This window comes from Mus pahari, chromosome 1 (assembly GCF_900095145.1).
Source record: "Mus pahari chromosome 1, PAHARI_EIJ_v1.1, whole genome shotgun sequence".
In the NCBI taxonomy this organism is placed as follows: Eukaryota; Metazoa; Chordata; class Mammalia; order Rodentia; family Muridae; genus Mus; species Mus pahari.
This window is the reverse complement of record NC_034590.1, coordinates 155,266,979-155,285,013: the sequence shown is the minus strand read 5'-3', so window position 1 is coordinate 155,285,013 and position 18,035 is coordinate 155,266,979. Positions and strand designations below refer to the sequence as shown.

The 18,035-nt window shown below is 47.1% G+C and overlaps 1 protein-coding gene across 2 annotated transcripts in view; it reads left to right on the top strand.

Moving 5' to 3' along the window:
• Dnmbp (dynamin binding protein) overlaps window positions 1-18,035 on the top strand; it is a 92,618-nt gene that overhangs the window by 43,894 nt on the left and 30,689 nt on the right. The window contains exon 1 of one of the 2 annotated variants that reach the window (XM_029541674.1): window positions 9,937-11,203. The exons of the other annotated variant lie outside the window; for it this stretch is intronic. Within the exon in view, the coding sequence (XP_029397534.1) occupies window positions 10,054-11,203 (1,150 nt within the window). The 5' untranslated portion in view covers window positions 9,937-10,053. Of the gene's footprint in view, window positions 1-9,936; window positions 11,204-18,035 lie in introns of those variants that run through there. 2 annotated transcript variants of the gene reach the window in all.

Here is an 18,035-nt window from a genome sequence, read left to right as displayed (position 1 = left end):
CTCTGCCTCTGCCTCTGCCTCTGCCTCTGCCTCTGCCTCTGCCTCTGCCTCTGCCTCTGCCTCTGCCTCTGCCTCTGCCTCTGCCTCTGCCTCCGCCTCTGCCTCCCAAGTGCTGGGATTAAGGGCGTGGGCCACTACTGCCTAGATACATCTACTAAGGAAAAATATTGGAAGACCCAAAATTGAGTCATTTTCTGAAAGACAGAAAGCAGATGGAACTGGGAAAGTAAGGAGACCTCTATCCAAAGGAAACGTGCTAAGGAATGTAGTCCAGTTCTTAGATGAGGCGAGAGGAAGGGTCCTAGAGCAAGTGCAATGTAACTGGGCGGGCCACCAGCCACCTGTGCTGAGGGGAGCCTTTGTCCCTGAGCCATGGGATAGGTGCTTAGCATAGCCACCTGAGCGCTTGGAGTTCCAGCCGCCCTGGTGACTCGCTTCTGTCATTGGAGCTTGGTTGGACTCTGGGTCCTTCAGATTGCCAGTCACTTACCAGACAGTTACTGCAGCAAAACATGCTTGCCTGTGCAGCCCACACAGCTACTCCACTGTGGCTGCTGCTCCTAAGCCCCTGAACTGTGACTCCATGAGAACATCCCTAGCAGCTTTGGCTCGTTTTGTTTTTGTATCTGATGCTACCCGTCAGTGGTTCTCACCCGATCTTAGCCAAAAGGCCGAGAAGCAACCCATCAATCGTTCCCAATGCCTCAGGTTCCTTTCCATTGTTAAGTTTTTCTTTTTACTGGGTGTGGTGGTGTGCAGTGGCACAGGCAAGTGGATCTCTGTGAGTTTGAGGCCAGCCTGGGAGAGAAAGAGAGAGAGAGAGACAGAGACAGAGGCAGAGACAGAGAGAGACAGAGAGACAGACACACAGAGAGAGACAGAGAGAAACAGAGAGAGAATGAATGAGAACATGCCTTGGACGTGGGTACTCTTGGACATCAAGGGAAAGGAAAGCTTCAGCCGCCCCGGAACTGGAGTTGCAGGATGTTTCAGTTTGCATAAATCATGCAATGTAAATAAACTTACTAGTATGCATTTTATTTGTAAGTGTGAATTGTTTTTATGAGGATTCAAGGCCAGGAGCATATGGTCTCCCAGACACACACTTAACAACAGCTCTGAGTTAAGCGACTGCCCCCACCTACCCATCCATCACCACCCCCATGCCCTGAGCCCTAAGCTCTGCACCCTGCACCCTAAGCCCTGTGCCCCGTGCCCATTACTGTCTGAGCACTCTCCGGGGTGGGGAGTGTCTCCAGTCCTCTCCCCTGGTCTGGGTGTGTCCCACTCCTGGTTAATCATGGTGGCGGGCTCCTCCAACCAGCATCTCTAATGTTAGGCTTGATTTTCATCGGAGAGTCCTGGTCTCTTCTCTCATTTTCTAGTTGACTTACCTGATTTTTCTTGGGCTTTTTAATTGCTTTTTTATGTATTTTTTTTTTTATTGGGTGTGCATGTCTGACTTCTGTTCATCAGAAGGTGACTGACAAAGTTAAGGCTCAGGGTTGGGAGAGATCGGCAAATACCTTCATACAGTGGTTTTAGGTCCTAGTTTTCCTCTGTTGTTGGTTTTTTTAAGGTTTCATTTTGTTATTAGTTTTAACTCTCTGTATGTGTCTAAGACTCCCTGAAGCTGGAGACACAGGCAATTGTGAGCCCCCTGAAGTGGGTATGTGGAATCCTAGAGTCGCTCTAGGGGCAGACTGGAGACCCAGGCAATTGTGAGCCCCCTGAAGTGGGTATGTGGAATCCTAGAGTCGCTCTAGGGGCAGACTGGAGACCCAGGCAATTGTGAGCCCCCTGAAGTAGGTATGTGGAATCCTACAGAGTTGCTCTAGGGGCAGACTGTGTTCTAACTGCTGAGTGCGTCTCGTGCCTGTGGCACCCTTTGATAGCCTATAATTATATATTATTAGCTCAGCCTTTGGATGGTCTTTAAGATGTTTTTGATATTTCTTCTAATTGTTTAGCTTTTTTTTTCTTCTGTGAAGGGTCCAAATTACTTAGATTTCATTATAGGAAATCCATAGGCTGACTGGAAATTGGGAGTTTTACATTTCAAATTATCATCATAGTTATAGATTGTCCTGATGTAGGGAGGGGCCATGTCATTCGGTGTAGGCTCGGGTCAAGCCAATGTTATCTAGAAAACATCTTTATTTATTGCTGAGAGCAGGGTATGGGTGATGAACCTTCTAGAAGTACTGTTTGCCTCATGGAGTTCCAGTCACGTGGGCTGAGGATCAACAAGTCAGGGGCTTCCTTTAAGCAAGGTGCAGTTGCAGCCTTTTGACTCTCCAGGCAGTAGGCACAGCATAGGTCAGTCCTCAGACATTTGCATTTCTGTTTTCTCCTTTTAGTTTTTTGAGACAGAATTTCCCTGTTATCTTGGAACTTACTGCGTAGAGGAGGTTGGCCTTGAACTCACAGAGATCCTCCAGCCTCTGCCTGTGAGTGCTGGAAGGAAAGGTGTGCCCCCCCTCCCCCAGATGACATTGGATTTCTTAGAACTTGTTACATTTAGAAGTTCCAGGCAGAGCTGCTGCCTGCTGGGGCCCTGGGAGGGGCCAGTTCTAGCCCGTCCTAGTTCTTTCTGATCTCTAGGTGAGGCTCACACCCCTGAATTTGACACATAGTCTCCATGTGCATACATTCCTCACCCATCAAACGCTGGCATTCAGTGTGAGCCAAGCATGGGCTCACACCTGGTTAGTAAGAAAGGTGCATTCATAGGATTACTCACACGTGCATGCTGGAAACTCTAGTGATCCTACTGACATTGGCTTCTTGTTAATCACACTTTCTGTCCTGCAGCCTTTGAATCATGCCTACAGCCTACAGCATTACTCTCAGTGTTACTCTCAGTTTGCCCTCATGATGGAGTGAGTCAGCCTCCCACTTGGCATAAACCTTGCTTCCAGCTTCTGTCATTTTTGTTGCTAACATAATGTCAGGAAAGAGGTCAACAAGAGGCACAAGACTGTTCATTTGAAACAGGGTCTCACTGTATAATCCTGGCTGGCTTGGAACGTGTGTGTGTGTGTGTGTGTGTGTGTGTGTGTGTGTATGTGTGTGTGTGTGTGCATGGCATATGCATGTGTATACTCATGTGTGCCCAGGCACATGTATGCTAAGATCGGAGGATGTTGGGTGGCTCTACCACTTTCTGCTTTCTCTGCTTGAGTTGGTTTCTCACTGAGCCTAGAGCTCACTGTTGTTTGGCTAGGCCAGCTGGCTAGCAAGTGCCAGCAAGCTTCCTGCCTCAACCTACTTCCTGACCCCACTCCCAGTCACACATATTCACAAACCTGCAGTCCTGGGGTTCCAGGCCCATGTGACTATGCCAGGCTCATTTGTTTGTTTGCTGTGGGTGTTGGGGCCTCGTTCATCTGTTTGTACAGCAAGCCCTCTAACCCACTGAGCCATCTCCCCAGCTCCAGCCTTGAACTTTTGAGTGTCCTGCTTTAGCCTCCCTGAGGGCTACCACAGCAGGCATGTGTGCTGCCGCACTCAGCCTCAGAGTGATTTTTAACGAAGATTTGTAAATGAGATCAGAGTATGTTTTTAAGGAAAGTCCTATTTTCAAAAAACGTTGGGTGGGACCTAAGGCACTAAAGAAAGCCAATAGATTAACAATCTGAAGATTGCTAGTAAGGAACAGCAAAGCAATCTATAATATTCTAGAGATATTCAAAATATATAAGGCAGGTTTTGTCTCTATAAAAAATATCATTCTAAAAACTGCTTGAAATGTCTCTGGTATAATATTTCTTTCTCCAAGTAATAGAATAGAGTAAACTATCCAAACCTGGGCCAGTTGTGGTGGCACACGGATGGATAATCTCAACACTGGGGGGCAGAGCCAGTGAGAGCTCTGGATTCCAGGCCAGCTAGGGCTACAGAGTGAAACTCTGTCTCGAAAATAAATAAATAAATAAGATAGTCAAACTAATTTTTTTGTACTTTGTTGTTGTTGTTGTTTAAGATGATGAAAGTTTGTGTAGAGCCAGGGTGTAGCTCAGTGGAAGAGTGTTTGCTCAGGCACCACAAGGCCCTTCATTCTACCCTGGTATCATCCCCAGCAGGGAGTAGAAAAGTTAAGACAATAATAATCTTTCCCTTTTTCTTTTTTTTTTTCCATTTCAAATGCTATCCGGAAAGTTCCCTATGCCCTCCCCCCGCCCCTGCTCCTCTACCCACCCACTCCCACTTCTTGGCCCTGGCCTTCCCCTGTGTTGGGTCATATAAAGTTTGCAAGACCAAGGGGCCTCTCTTCCCAGTGATGGCCGATTAGGCCATCATCTGCTACATATGCAGCTAGAGACACAAGCTCAGCAGGTACTGGTTAGTTCATATTGTTGTTCTACCTACAGGGTTGCAGCCCCCTACAGCTCCTTGGGTACTTTCTCTAGCTCCTCCATTGGGGACCCTGTGTTCCATCCAATAGCTGACTGTGAGCATCCATGTCTGTGTTTGCTCTTTCCCTTTTTCTACTCGGTACACAGGAAGAGAGCAAGTATCCTTAACCCACGTGGCATCTGCTCCAGGGTGTTGGCTCGGTACAAATTACCTAAGTCAACTGGATTTTATCCTGGTGCAAAACAGCAAACATAGTCTGCAACTATGAATAGTCTGTCCATTCAGAATAGTAACTGGTTCTTCCTTCTAGGGCTCATGGTTTAATGGAGCTTAGGATTGCTTATTTGATTATGATTGATCGGTGAGTCACAGTTCTGCGCAGTTTGTAGGGTGACTTTGCACACACTTATTTCCTCATGCTTAGGGTCAGGCAAAGGGTGGGAAATTTCAGTAGACCCAGGTACTTCAGAGATTATGGACTTTGCGGGGCATAACAAAAGAGCTTGAACTGAGACCCCATCATGCCGGCAGTCCCTGAGTGTGCCCTGTCTAGACCAACCTACTACAGGTAGCTGTATTGAATAAGTTGGAACCACACTGCTGGTGCTGTCTGTGTGTGTCCGTGTCCGTGTGTCCGTGTGTGTCCGTGTGTGTCCGTGTGTGTGTGTGTGTGTGTGTGTGTGTGTCAGCCTTGGGTTCTGTGGCCCAGGTGTTCTCTGTCCTCTGCCTTGTTTCTGAGACAGCATCTCGCTGGCCTGCAGTTTTCCAGTCAGGCTGTACTGGCAAGGAAGGAAGCTCCAGTGACCAGTGAGCCACCTGTCTCCACCTCCCGATTTTAGAAACCTAAAGGTTAGCACCCAGCTTTTGTGGTGTGTTCTAGGGATCAAACTTCAGTCCTCATGCTCGATTGGCAAACACATTCCTGGCTGTCTCTGCAACCCCTAGCTCCAGCCTTCCTGAGCCCGTCCACGCACTAGCTAACAGGGATTGGAGAGGATTGTGATTCAGAGCTTAGCATTAGAGCCCTCCCAGTGTCATGTGGGGCACTGAGGGTGTAAACCAGTGCAGGGTTGGGAGTGGAGGAGAAGAAAGACTCTCAATGGAGAAAGTTAACCGGTCAAAGCCATGGGGAAGCCAGATATGGTGGATCATGCCTTTAAGTCTGAGTTCTGGGCTAGCCTGGTCTATATAGCAAGTTCCTGTCTAGCCAAAGATGCAAGGCCAGGGGTATAGACCACTCAATGGCAGAGTGCGGGAAGTCCTGTATTGAGCCCCCAGCACAAACCACAAACACTGACCCAGCTCACTTCCCCTGCGGTAGGTAGCTCCTCTCCGTTTCACACAGTGTCTTCCTCTGGCATCCATAAGACCTGTCTTCTTACTTCTAATGTAGCTTTCCCTTTTCCTTATCTCTTCCCTTGGCTGACCTACCAGCCATGCTTTCCTTATCTTGACTGCTCTATCAAAGATACTGTTGCTAGAGAACTTGTTTTCCCAAACAGTCTCTGTCTCTGTCTCTGTCTCTGTCTCTGTCTCTCTCTGTCTCTCTGTCTCTCTCTCTCTCTCTCTCATGTGCGTGTGTACGTGTGCATGTGTGTGGGGGGGGGCTTGGCGACAAGCACCTTTACCAGCTGAGCTAGCTTACCAGCCCCCCCCTCTGAAATTTAAAAATGATGTTCATGTATATGTGTCCTGGCATGTATATGTGGGTGGAGGTCAGGGGACAACTTTCAGGAGTCAGGTCTCACCTTCAGCCTTGCCAGGTTGACTCAGTTAGCAGATTGGCTGGCAGCTGCCTTTACCTGCTGAGCTAGACCCCGCCTTTCCCCATTTTTAAACACTATCTCACGTGTAGCTCTAGCAGGTCTCAAGTTTCAGGATCCACCCTCCTCCCAGAATCACCCGCTGCAGTTAGTACAGCCTGATAGCACAGTGCCCAACTAGAGTGATTAATCTTTTTATTGTTTTGGTTTGCTCTTAACTCTGAGTCTCCCTATGTGTCCCTGGCTGGCCTAAAACTTGCTGTGTAGACCAGGCTGCCACAAACTCCCTAGTGCTGGGCTAAAAGGTGTGCGCCTTTCTGAAAAGGAAATTAACCTTTGTTTTCAGTTGGATTAGAAATAAGCAAGATCATCGGATTTTAGACTTAAAAGCAGAGAGACCATCAATGTCTTCATTTCACACATAAGAAATTAACCGCTGGGGCCAAAGAGATGTCTTAGCAGTTAACACGGATTGCTCTGGAAGGGGATCCGGGGTCTGTTTTTAGCACCCACATGATGGCTGGAGAGCATTGGTATCTACAATCAAGGACATATGCTCAACAGAGAGACACAAGTACATAGAACTTTAAAAATAAAGTAAATCAGAGAGGAGAGAGAGAGAGAGAGAGAGAGAGAGAGAGAGAGAGAGAGAATGAGAGACAGACAGAAAGAGAGAGAAGGAAGGAAAGGAAGGCTGGCAGGCAGGCAAATGGCCAGATGTAGTGGCAAGTTCCTTTAATCTCAGGACTCAAGAGTCAGAGACAGGAGGATTTCAGACTAGCCTAGTCTACATAGTGAGACCCTGTCTCAAAAATAAAAATAAAACCAGCTTCGTTGTCTGGTGAGTTCTCTATAGATTTTGCTGTTGTTCTGCATAAAGCTGTCCTTGTAAATATTGTTACCTGTTTGGTGAGCAAATCACTGTCTTAACCATCGAGATTCCCGACACGGTCAGCACAGTGGTCCTGTGTGCTCCCGTGGGGATCTGGATGTCAGTGTCCTGGCGGGTGAGCAGCTGCCTTGTGCGGGGAGGTCAGGTAAGTCAAGACTGGAGATGAGGGTGTGGCAGTGTAGGCAGGAGAGCATTCGTTGCTGAACTGCACCATGGGAGCATGGGAATGTGCTAAAATGTCCACATTAGGTGTAACTGGTTTTATCTGGTGCATGAAGTCAAGCAGACCTGGCTTCATGTAGCAGTGTATGTGATCATAGCCCAGTTATACCAGCACCCAGAGTCTCATGAAGCTCACACTGGCTTTGGACTTGCTGTTTAGCCAGAATGACTTTGAACTCCCAATCTTCCTGCCAAGTGCTGGAATTCGAGCCATTCCTCACTATACGCAACTGGATTATTGCTTTATGTGTGGTAAAAATAATAATAATTGCTTGCTTACGTTGAAGGATAGTGAAAGTCAAACTCGATTTCTTTTTTGACTTCTAGCACCATAGCTTGTACATGCATGTTCATGCTCACTCAATTGCACACATATACACATGTGTCCAGGCACACACACATATACACATGCACACAGGCATACAACATATACATGTGCATTTACACATGTACCCAGGCACACACACATATGCACATGCACACAGGCATACAACATATACATGTGCATACATGCATGTACCCAGGCATACACACATATGCACATACACACAGGCACATAACATATACATGTGCATACATGCATGTACCCAGGCGCACACACACACACATATGCACATGCACTCAGGCACACAACATATACATGTACATACACGCATGTACCCAGGCACACACACATATGCACATGCACATAGGCACACACACACATATATACACACACACTGAAGTTAGAATGGCTGGGACTGTCACTGCTGCCGATGGAAAAATTCATGAGAAGGATACATATGGGCTGAATCTCAGGGGAGAGCAGAAGTTTTGATGAACCAAAGAGAATCCCTTTGTGGACAAACCCCAAGCAGGGTGGCACAGACCTGAAAACTCAACTTACTCAAGAGGGTGAGGAAGGAGGCTTATAAATTCAAAGACTGTATGGGCTACAGAGTGAGTTCAACACCAGCCTACCCACCTTAGTGAGCCCCTTTCTCAAAAAGAGAGGAGGCCGTGTGATGCTGCACACCTTTAATCTCAGGCGGTAGCGATAGGACTCTGGGAGTTTGAGGCCAGCCTGGTCTACCCATCGAGTTCCAAGACTGTCAGAGCTACACAGATTTCTGTCTCAAGCAACAACAATAAAATCAAATGGAACGAGAGGCTTGGAGATCCAGATTAATAACTGCATGTGTGCCTGGTGTGTATGTACCAGCCAAGGGAGACACCCGTGGTTTTTAAGAGCTCACCTAGGAAGTTGTGAGGGCAAAGTAGAACCGAGGGCTGCCAGAGCTGGAAGATTCCGAGGAGTCACGGAGGCCATCTTGTAGATGGACCAGCTGAGTCCTGAAGGGAACATGCAGTATATAGGTAAGAAGATAAACACTGAATTATGGACAGGGCACACTACTCCAGTCTCTCAGAGTTCTTTATACCACTCTAATACTATGAGTTAGAAAAAGCTAAAGATACTATTCTCTATATCTAATGGCGGAGCAGGTAGCTGGAAGAGCAGCCATTGGAAGCCAGGGTGAAACCTCTCCCTACACATGAAGGCTTGACTCTATCGCTGTTGTCAACTGTGTTTGTTACATAGTACATGCCATATGCTTTTTGCTTTTTTTTTTTTAAAAAAGAATTATTTGTGTAGTTTATATATGTGAGTTCACTGTAGCTGTCTTCAGACACACCAGAAGAGGGCATTAGATCCTATCCCAGATGGTTATGAGCCACCATGTGGTTGCTGGGATTTGAACTCAGGACCTCTGGAAGAGCAGTCAGTGCTCTTAACTGCTGAGCCATCTTCTCTCCAGCCCATGCCTTTTGCTTTATAGTGTATAGTTCTTGTGATGTCCCAAGTGAGCATTTCTCTTCTCAGTGTTTATGTGTGAGACCTGTCTTGTCTGTCTGTCTGTCTGNCTGTCTGCCTGCCTGCCTGCCTGCCTGCCTGCCTGCCTGCCTGCCTGCCTGCCTGCCTACCGGAAACTTGTTCTCATAGGCACATCCAAGCTGTCCTTTATGAGGCTAGCCACATTCTTTAGTTCTTAAACATAGTATATAACTTGGATAGAAAATAATTTTAGAAGATGGATGGTGTTGATACTTTCTGATAAGAGTATCTAAGGTAAGAGGACAAGACATTTCACACTGTGACTGACACAACAGAGAAAGTGATGGGAGAACCTGTTCTTCCTTCAGTGTGGTGGCTTCTGGCAGCCAGAGCTTGTGTGGCTGGGGGTTTGAGTGTGTACTGCCTGGTTCCTGGAACCTCACAGGAGTGAAACCCTCAGGGCAGGGGAGCTGTGCTCCTCAGAGAAGACAACCTCGGCTTGGTGGGGTCTAGAGGCCCCGTTGGAGCTGCGGGTGTAAGCATCTGGTTTCATCCAGTGGCTACCTGAAAGTGAGTCTGCAGATTGACATAAGACCCCATCCTGGGCTCTGAAAGCGAGCTCTTTCTCTTTCACATCAATCACCTTTTCTACAAGTCCTTGAGGGCATCTGAATGCCTGTACCTTCAGCGCATAAAGCAGCCAAGCCAGTCTGACCAGCTCAGGGAAACACCAACAATACTGCCAACACCAATCGCATGGATTCTAGTTACTAATTATCTCCTGGCCCCTGAGGAGAAGATAGAGTAGCTCACTGATTGGATCCTGAAGTTGAAATGACTCCACAGCGCCTGGCACTCCAGCCAGAGCAACAGGAAGACTCCAGTGCTGTGGGAGACATTTTAAGGACAGATCCAGCCTTAGGCTAGACTGCACCTGTTCGAGTTTCAGCCCAACCCCGAGCTCATGGAACAGAGAAGCGAAGCCAGTGATCCTACTGAACATGAGTGAGACACGTGACATTGGGAGGGAAAGGGTCGCTGAGCGGAAAGGGCCTCGGGGCTCCAACTGGGAGTATGAAGACTGCAGGAGCCTCAGGAAAAGGAGCCTTACAGACCCAGGTGGGCTCCACCCAGAAAATGGCCTGGACGCTACGTGCCGGGGCAAAAGGCGGAATCGGCCCTACAGAAAAAGGGATTGTGGGTACTGGGATTTTGAGCAGAGTGAACCAGACTATATGGACTCGGGAGAATCAAATCGAAGTGGAAAGGAGGGTCTCTTCCCAGCAGGCTCCGCTGCTTACAGGAATGGAGAAGACACAGAGTGTATGAATCTCGGGCCTGGGACAGAGAGACGTTCACTTGTGGGAAGCCCAGCTGGGATCCTGGAGGCTGGAGGATGTGGGACAGTGAATGGCTGTGTAGAGTGGAAGGATCTGATTTATAATCCCAAGGACCTACAAAAAGTCAAACACAGGAATGGCTACAGGGATTTGGGTGACTCTCTGGAGAATTTATATCAACCTCAGAACTGGTACATGGACCTGAGGAATTTTAATTACAGTCTTGAGGATTATAAAGGAATTAACTTAGATTATAGAGATCACACGTGTTCGTGTCACGTTCCTGGGCCTTATACCAACGGTGAGTCTCTGGAGCGTCCAGATTTGAATGGGTTCACCGGAGGTGAAGAATTTCTTAGATACTATGAAGAAGACAGGAAGGTTTGCCAAAGTAACAGAATCTACCCCAAAGCAAAAGCTGACTGTCCTGTGGATGTGGCTGCTTCTGATGCAGAAAATAAAGGCTATGACGATGCTTCCTCTACAAACTCTGAGTCGCATTGTTATAGACAAGTTGCTTCTCTCTATCGAGGAGAGGATTCGGCGTATGACGACATTGACAGACTGGGAATGAGGGCCCCCAGAGGCCCAGGAGCCATCTCTGAAAGTCTGCCGCAGCATCCTGGGGGCCAGCAAGGAGAACATAACTTTGGGCTTGCTGGGGCCCCTGCACTAGAAAGTCCCTGGCCCCCGGGGGGGATGAGAGTGTTCACTGGTTCAGAGCTGTGGCAAAGGAATAGCTGCTTCCGCCGCACAGCTCCCAGTACCCTGAGACGCTCGGAGTTTGTGCAGGGAAGGAAAAAGCTTCAAGGTAGGGATCCAGCCGGCCTTCTGGGGGAGGGGAGAAAAATGAATCCTGGGAATGGGTTACATGGATGGGGTAGCATGACCATGCCTGCTGATGTATGTTTAGAACCTTGGCCCCCTGAATGTGTTTTCGTGAGACTGACCTGGTGCCTTGCAGAGCGACATTACACACAGTGTCACAAATGATGTGCCTGGCCCTCAACCAAGACAACCTCTCATGGGAGTTTTTTTTCTCTCTTGGTTGTCAGCTGCCCCCAGTTGCAAACCTCTTTCCATCCTTATGCTAATGTTTTTATTCTTGCAGGGACAGCACAATTGTCATTGTGGTGTTAGTGCTAAAAAAAAAAATTACCTTTCCAGCAAATTTCTCTTGGTCCCTAAACTTCTTTAGAAGTGCAGTGGAAAAGAAGTGTTGACTTACACCATTGGCTCTTCTTTTCTCAATAGTACAGCTGGCATAATGAACTCCCATGGGATCCAGGGGTGGATCTCAGTTTGTCACCATGCCTTGTGCTTGTTAGGTTAGGTGCACACCCTCTCATGCCTACAGCCTTCCCTCAGTGATCTGCAGAGTGGGAATGTCAGGAGTCTGATCACACGGACTCCTCTTGCTTGTGTCTTCAGTATATTATTTGATAAACTTGTTCATATGTTGTGTTCTTCTCAGGCTAAACAGCCTGTGTTGTTCTAGCCAGTTGTGACATGGGGGTCCTGGTTATGTTTAGAGGATCAGGGATGGAATTGGAGAGAGGGAATGATCTGGAAGACTCCCTCATACCCACCTTCCTTTCTCACTTAGGGCTCCCACAGAATGGTTCCTGCTCAGGTTTGTTCTGGAGTCATCAAAGACCAAAGGGATAAACTCCCGTTCCGTTTCAACCCAAGATGTGCCAGCATTTTATACAAACACACACACACACACACACACACAGAGAGAGAGAGGCACACACACACACACACACACACCACTCGTCCTGCACAGTCTTTATCCCATGTTCCTTGGCTTGATAGACCTTAAAATTTCCAAGCTACTCTTTGGACAAAGCTGGCTCCACTTATCTACTCTTTCAAAGATAAAAATGAGATCAAACCTGGCTTCAGTCAGGAGGCTGAGAAATTCAGCAGCTAATCTTTCTTCTTTTCTTTCTGTGAATTTATTTTCTCTCTGAAATGATCGGGATTAGGTGACATCTAAATTCCTCACAACTCAAAAGAGAAAAGTCTGACTGTGATCCTTCCTGTGGGCTGGGATTCGCTCCTCTTCCCTCTCCCACATCCGTGGGTGAACTTTGTTCCCTACCTGCAGTTCCTTATTGTTGGAAGCGTCCTATCCCCAGGGTGTTTATTTATTGTTTAGTGTGCTGTAATGTGCCCTCTGATCTCTCTGAATCCGGCTTGGTTCCACCTTACCCTTTGTACTTTCACAGCTCTGTCTTTGTGTCCCTGGGGGTTCCTCGTGGGGCTCTCTGTGTCTCTTATGACATCTCTGCGTCTGATGGCAGCCCAAAGTCAGAGCTCATCCTCCATAGAAATCTCTAGGCTCCCTATTGTGCTAGTAGCTGTCTTTGAGTACCAGACATGAACTTTACAGCCCGTTACCTAGCAACAGCAGGTACTGTGGGAGGAAACCAAGTGTTAGAGTGAGCATGCCTTGAGTTCAAATCTCAGCCCCAGAATTTACCAACTGTGTCATTTTAGGCTTAGATTCTCGGAGCTTTAGATTCTGTCTTAGCTAAGCCATGATATTTATTATCCATGGGACTGGCTCAGTGGCTAAGAAATCTTGCTGCTCTTGCAGAGGGCTCAGGTTTAGTTCCAAGCACCATCATGGCTCCTGACCTCCTGTAATTCTTCCTTTGGAAGAAGTGGGCATGTATGGAGCACACACAGACATGCAAGCAAAACATGTGTCCACATTAAAAAAAAATGTTTTTAAAGATATTGCTCACCGGGCAATGGTGGCGCACACCTTTAATCCCAGCACTTGGGAGGCAGAGGCAGGCAGATTTCTGAGTTTGAGGCCAGCCTGGTCTACAAAGTGAGTTCCAGGACAGCCAGGGCTACACAGAGAAACCCTGTCTCGAAAACAAACAAACAAAAAAAGATATTGCTCACATGGCTGGAATAAATATAGTAAGTGCTTATACACTAGAGTGTGTGTGCGTGTGTGTGTTTTGTGAGATCCACCGACTCCCCTTCCCCTTACAGAGACGCCCCACTAGACTGTCACTGGATGGTCCCCAAGTCACAGATTTATAGACACTGCTCCTGTTGGATGGACATTTGCAAACACTTCCATCCAGCGGAGAAGTAGTTACTTTGTAGCTGTCCCCAACCCCTTGCAAGCCAGAGGCCTGGCCATTCCACTGCTTTCTCTCTCCCCTCCTCTCACCAGCCTCACCAGTTCCTTCTCTGTCTTGGGGCAGTTGGGTCCAGTCTGTTTTAGTTTTGGACCTTGGCCCTAGGGTGTGGTCCCTGAACTTAGGAGGCCTTCTCTCCTCAAGTGTCAGGTTTCTGTGAAAACTGGAGGCCAGTGAAGCTCCTCCCTGGGAGGCTGTCTTCACTGGTGTGCATAGGATCTGAGGGGATTTCTCCATTGGTGTTGGGGGTCTTCCCTGCCAGGAGTCCTCCCTTATACTTGTCGGCTGTCTTCTGTTATTTTATTCCCTTACTTGTCAAAGGCTGGAAATTGTCTCAGGGAGTAAATGGGTAAATACAAATGTGGTCGAGTTGCATTTTCTTGTTTTGAGTCACGTCCTCTTCGGTTTCTGCTGCTTTTGATTGTTTCGTAATGCCTACATATAATTATGGTTTTAATGCCATGTCTGGAGCTGTTAATTAGTTATCAGTAGGAAGGTCAACAGGACAGAAGCCACCAGTTGCCTTTCTTTAAGGTTTTACACTTGCTAAGAACGTAATTGGCTATGACAGGAAAGGGCCTGGTGTGTCAAATCCTGGGTCTCAAATTCCATGTTACCTGTGTTGATGTAAGTGATGTGAGGGTCTGGAGAGGAAGGGTTCTTACAGAGACAAATTTGAAAGCAGAACTGTGTGGGGGCCGAGGCTAAGGCTCCAGGTTGAGAGGGTCATGACTGAGTCTTTTTATATTCATTCTAGAAGTACCCTTCATGCCAACAGATTGAATGTTTCTAATAAGTAATGGGTGATTCTCACAACTGGGTTATCTTATTGCTTTATATGTATGAGTGTTTTACCTGCCTGGATGTCTGTGACCCAGGGGTCAGAAGAGGTCAGGTCTCCTAGACTGGGAGATCACAGCCACCACGTGGGTGCTAAGAATCAAACCCAGGTCCTCTGTAAGAGCAACGAGTTGTCTTAACTGCTAAGTCACTTTCCGGCACTCGTGATTGGGTCTTAAAGTGTATTTAGTATATTTAGTGGGCTGCAACCAGCACTTCTGAAAAATAAAAGCGGTGAGGTTCCCCTCCCCCTTTTTTGTTTGTTGCTTTCTGTTTATTTGCTTGTTTTTGAAACAGGGTCTTTCTATGTAGCCCTGGCTGGCTTGGAACTTAGTACGTAGTCCAGGTTGGCTCCTCCTCTTCCTGCCTCTGCCTTCCCAGTACTAGGATTAAATCCATGCCACTATGCCTGGCTTTTGTTGTCACTTCTTTACTGTTGTATTGAGTTGGTCTCTCTCAGATTCTCAAGCCAGGTTAGCCCTAGAACTTATTGTATAGCCTAGACTCACATTAAACTCAGAGCAATCTTTCTGCCTCAGCCTCCCTCTAACCCCCAAGTGCTGGGATTACAGGGGTGATCCACTACATCTAACTAAAATAAGAGTTAATGGTAAAATTTAAAAATACGTCGAGTATTGTCAAAAAGCATGTTTTATGTATGCGTGAGTGTGTGTGTGTACTGAAATCCAAACTACTTAATTAATGTGCGAGGCACACACAGACGATGACAGGCACCAAGGCAGCTCAGACAGCCTCGAGCAGACGGGACTTGCAATCACTCAGACCAGCACTTCAGCTTCATTGCCAGGGCTGAAGCCAGAAGACTGGATTCATTCAGCTTAAACAAACTTAGAAGACAGGGAAGTCCTAGAAACAGGGAGTAGAGCACACATGCTGAACACACAACTGGCAGGAAGGATGCGTGCTGAGCAGAGATTCAGCTTGGTAGAGGGTGAGGCACAGAAAGCAGAGGCACACAGGGAGTGTGTGCTTCTTTTCCTGTTACAGGGATAAAATACTCTAACAAAAGCAACTTTAAAAAGGAAAGGGTTATTCTAGCTGACAGTTCAAGGTACTGAACTGTTAACATAGGGAAAGGGAGGCAGCAGGAGCTTGAAGTGTGTGGTTGTATTGTATCCACAGTTGCACTCCCCCCCCCCAAGGAAATGGTCACATTGTGTCCCCGTTCAGAAGGGGAACAGTGCAAACAGTGCACGTGCCTTAGTGATTATCCATCTTCTCCTTGTGAAACAGTGCTGAACTCCCAGTCCAGGGAATGGTCCTACCCTCAGTTAAGATGGATCTCCCACACCAATCAATAAGATTAAGATGCCAGAGTCCTGTTGTCCCAAGACAGTATACTCTGTCGAGCTGATGATTAACACTAACGGCCACAGCCCCACCCCTTGCCAATTCAACACCTACATATACCACTCCTTTTTAAAGGTTAATAGTCTATATAATTTTTAAATTTATTATTAGGGTGGCATGTGGAGGTCAGAGAACAACTTTGTGGGGTTGGCTCACGCCTTTGATACCACCTCTTTGCAGAGCCAAGGGATCAAAGTCAGGATTCAGGCTTGTAACATAGATGCTTTTACTCATGGGGCCATTTCTAGCCTATACACATCCCTTCTCAGCCATAACTTTCCATCCCTTGCTCCCAGGGACTCAAGACCATGTTACAATGTAACATGGTATTCATCTCTCCGGTTTCCTGATGGTGGGTATGATGTGACATTCACACTGCCTGGATAGCCCCACCATGGACTATTAAAAACGACACATCCATCCATAAGACCAGAAAGCAAGTCAACAAATATAAACCAAAGTGTGGGTTCACCAAGTGGGACAGAAGAAGCCAGGTGTGACCCCCCCGCAAAAAGGTCGATTACCACTGGCACGTGCCTATAATGTCAGTACTTCTGAGACGAAAGCAGGAAGAATGCTGAGTTCCAGGCCAGTGTGGGCTGCATAACAATATTCCTCATGAAAGGTTTTCTGTAGCTATGCACAGTGCTACATGTCTGTAACCCCTGCACTTGGAAGGTAAAGGCAAGAGGGGCAGGAGTTAAAAGCCAGTCTTAGCAACTTAGTAAGTTCATGGCCTAGGCTACACAAGCAAACAAAACCCAAAATCCTAAAAAGAAAGAAAAACAGCTTTATTGGCTGACACAAAAATTCTATTAAATTTTTTAAAAGATTTTTTATTTGCATTTTTTAAGTATATGCATATGTATGTGGGTTTGTGGGTTGTCTACAGTACCAGCAGAATCCAAAAAGAGTATGGCTCATTCCTTGGAGCTGGAGTTATAAGGACCGGCGAGCTAGCAGAAGTGAGTGCTAGGAACTGAACTCAAGTCCTGGGAAGAGCAGTGTATACCGCTTCTCTTAAGGGGGCCGCCTCTTCACCTTCTCAAGACCCTCTCATTAAGCAGTGGTAATATATATTCAAGTTAATCATCTGTCTTTGACACATTGTTTTACTTCTACCCACAAACTAAAAAGTAACTCAGCCTCCAATGGTTTTATTTGGTGCATGTTCAGAAATGGTGTCTCAGCTGCTCTTTGCATTCTTCGGTGCAATAAATTGCAGACTTACAGAGCAGCACTGGATTCTAGATAGGACCGTGGATAAGGGGCCAGGAGAACAAAGTGTGGAGGGGCTTGGCTTCTAGTTAGCTCCAAGAATCTGTCCCTGCAGGAATTTTCTCCCAGCTAAAGGCTTAAGCTGCAGTCCCTGACAAACAAAGGTAGGAGTTGGGGGTGGGGGTGTCTGATGCTGTTGGGATTTACAGGCCTGAGATGAAATGGATTCAGCGCTGAAGTTTAGCAATCTCTAAAAAGTTTCCCATGATCCCCGAAGAAGACAGTGAGGCCAGTCTGACAGTCTCACAGAGAAAAGGCAGGCTGCCTCCAGACAGAAGTGAAGTGGGTCCTGGAGGAAAAGAATGGGGGCTGGGCTGGGTCGGTGGGCTGGGGCCAGGCGTGGGGATATAGAAAACCAGGATTTATGAGTCCTCCAGGCTGGTGAGCAGTGAGGAAGAGCAGATCCCGAGGCTGCTTCCTCTGGGGGCTCGCTGCACGGGCTGCATCTACACAGACGCTGAGGAGGACAAGCCAAGATGGCTTCTCTGCTGCCTTTCCCTTTACAAGGTGTTTCCTGGTTCAGCAGCATTTTATTGCCTGTTGTATCATCAATTTCAAGAGAATTATTAGGTCAGGAAAGACATCCCAGATTGTTAAGTGAAAAAAGTGTTTGAGACAGATTTACAAGTTAATTGACTGCTAGTGGTAGAATACACTTGAGGGACAGCAAACATCCTTCCCCCACTTTATGGAGTTTGTGTGTGTGTGTGACATTGATGTTACACATACATCAAAAAGTCACAATTTCCACACCATCCACACTTTTTCAAATATATGCATTCCAAGTACCTTTCCTGGGAGGTGGAGGGATGGCTCAGTGGTTAAGGGCACAAAGGACCAGGGTTTAGTTCCCAGCACCATGTTGTATGACTCACAGCCACCTGCAACTCCAGTTGTTTCTTCTTCTTCTTCTTCTTCTTCTTCTTCTTCTTCTTCTTCTTCTTCTTCTTCTTCTTCTTCTTCTTCTTCTTCTTCTTCTTCTTCTTC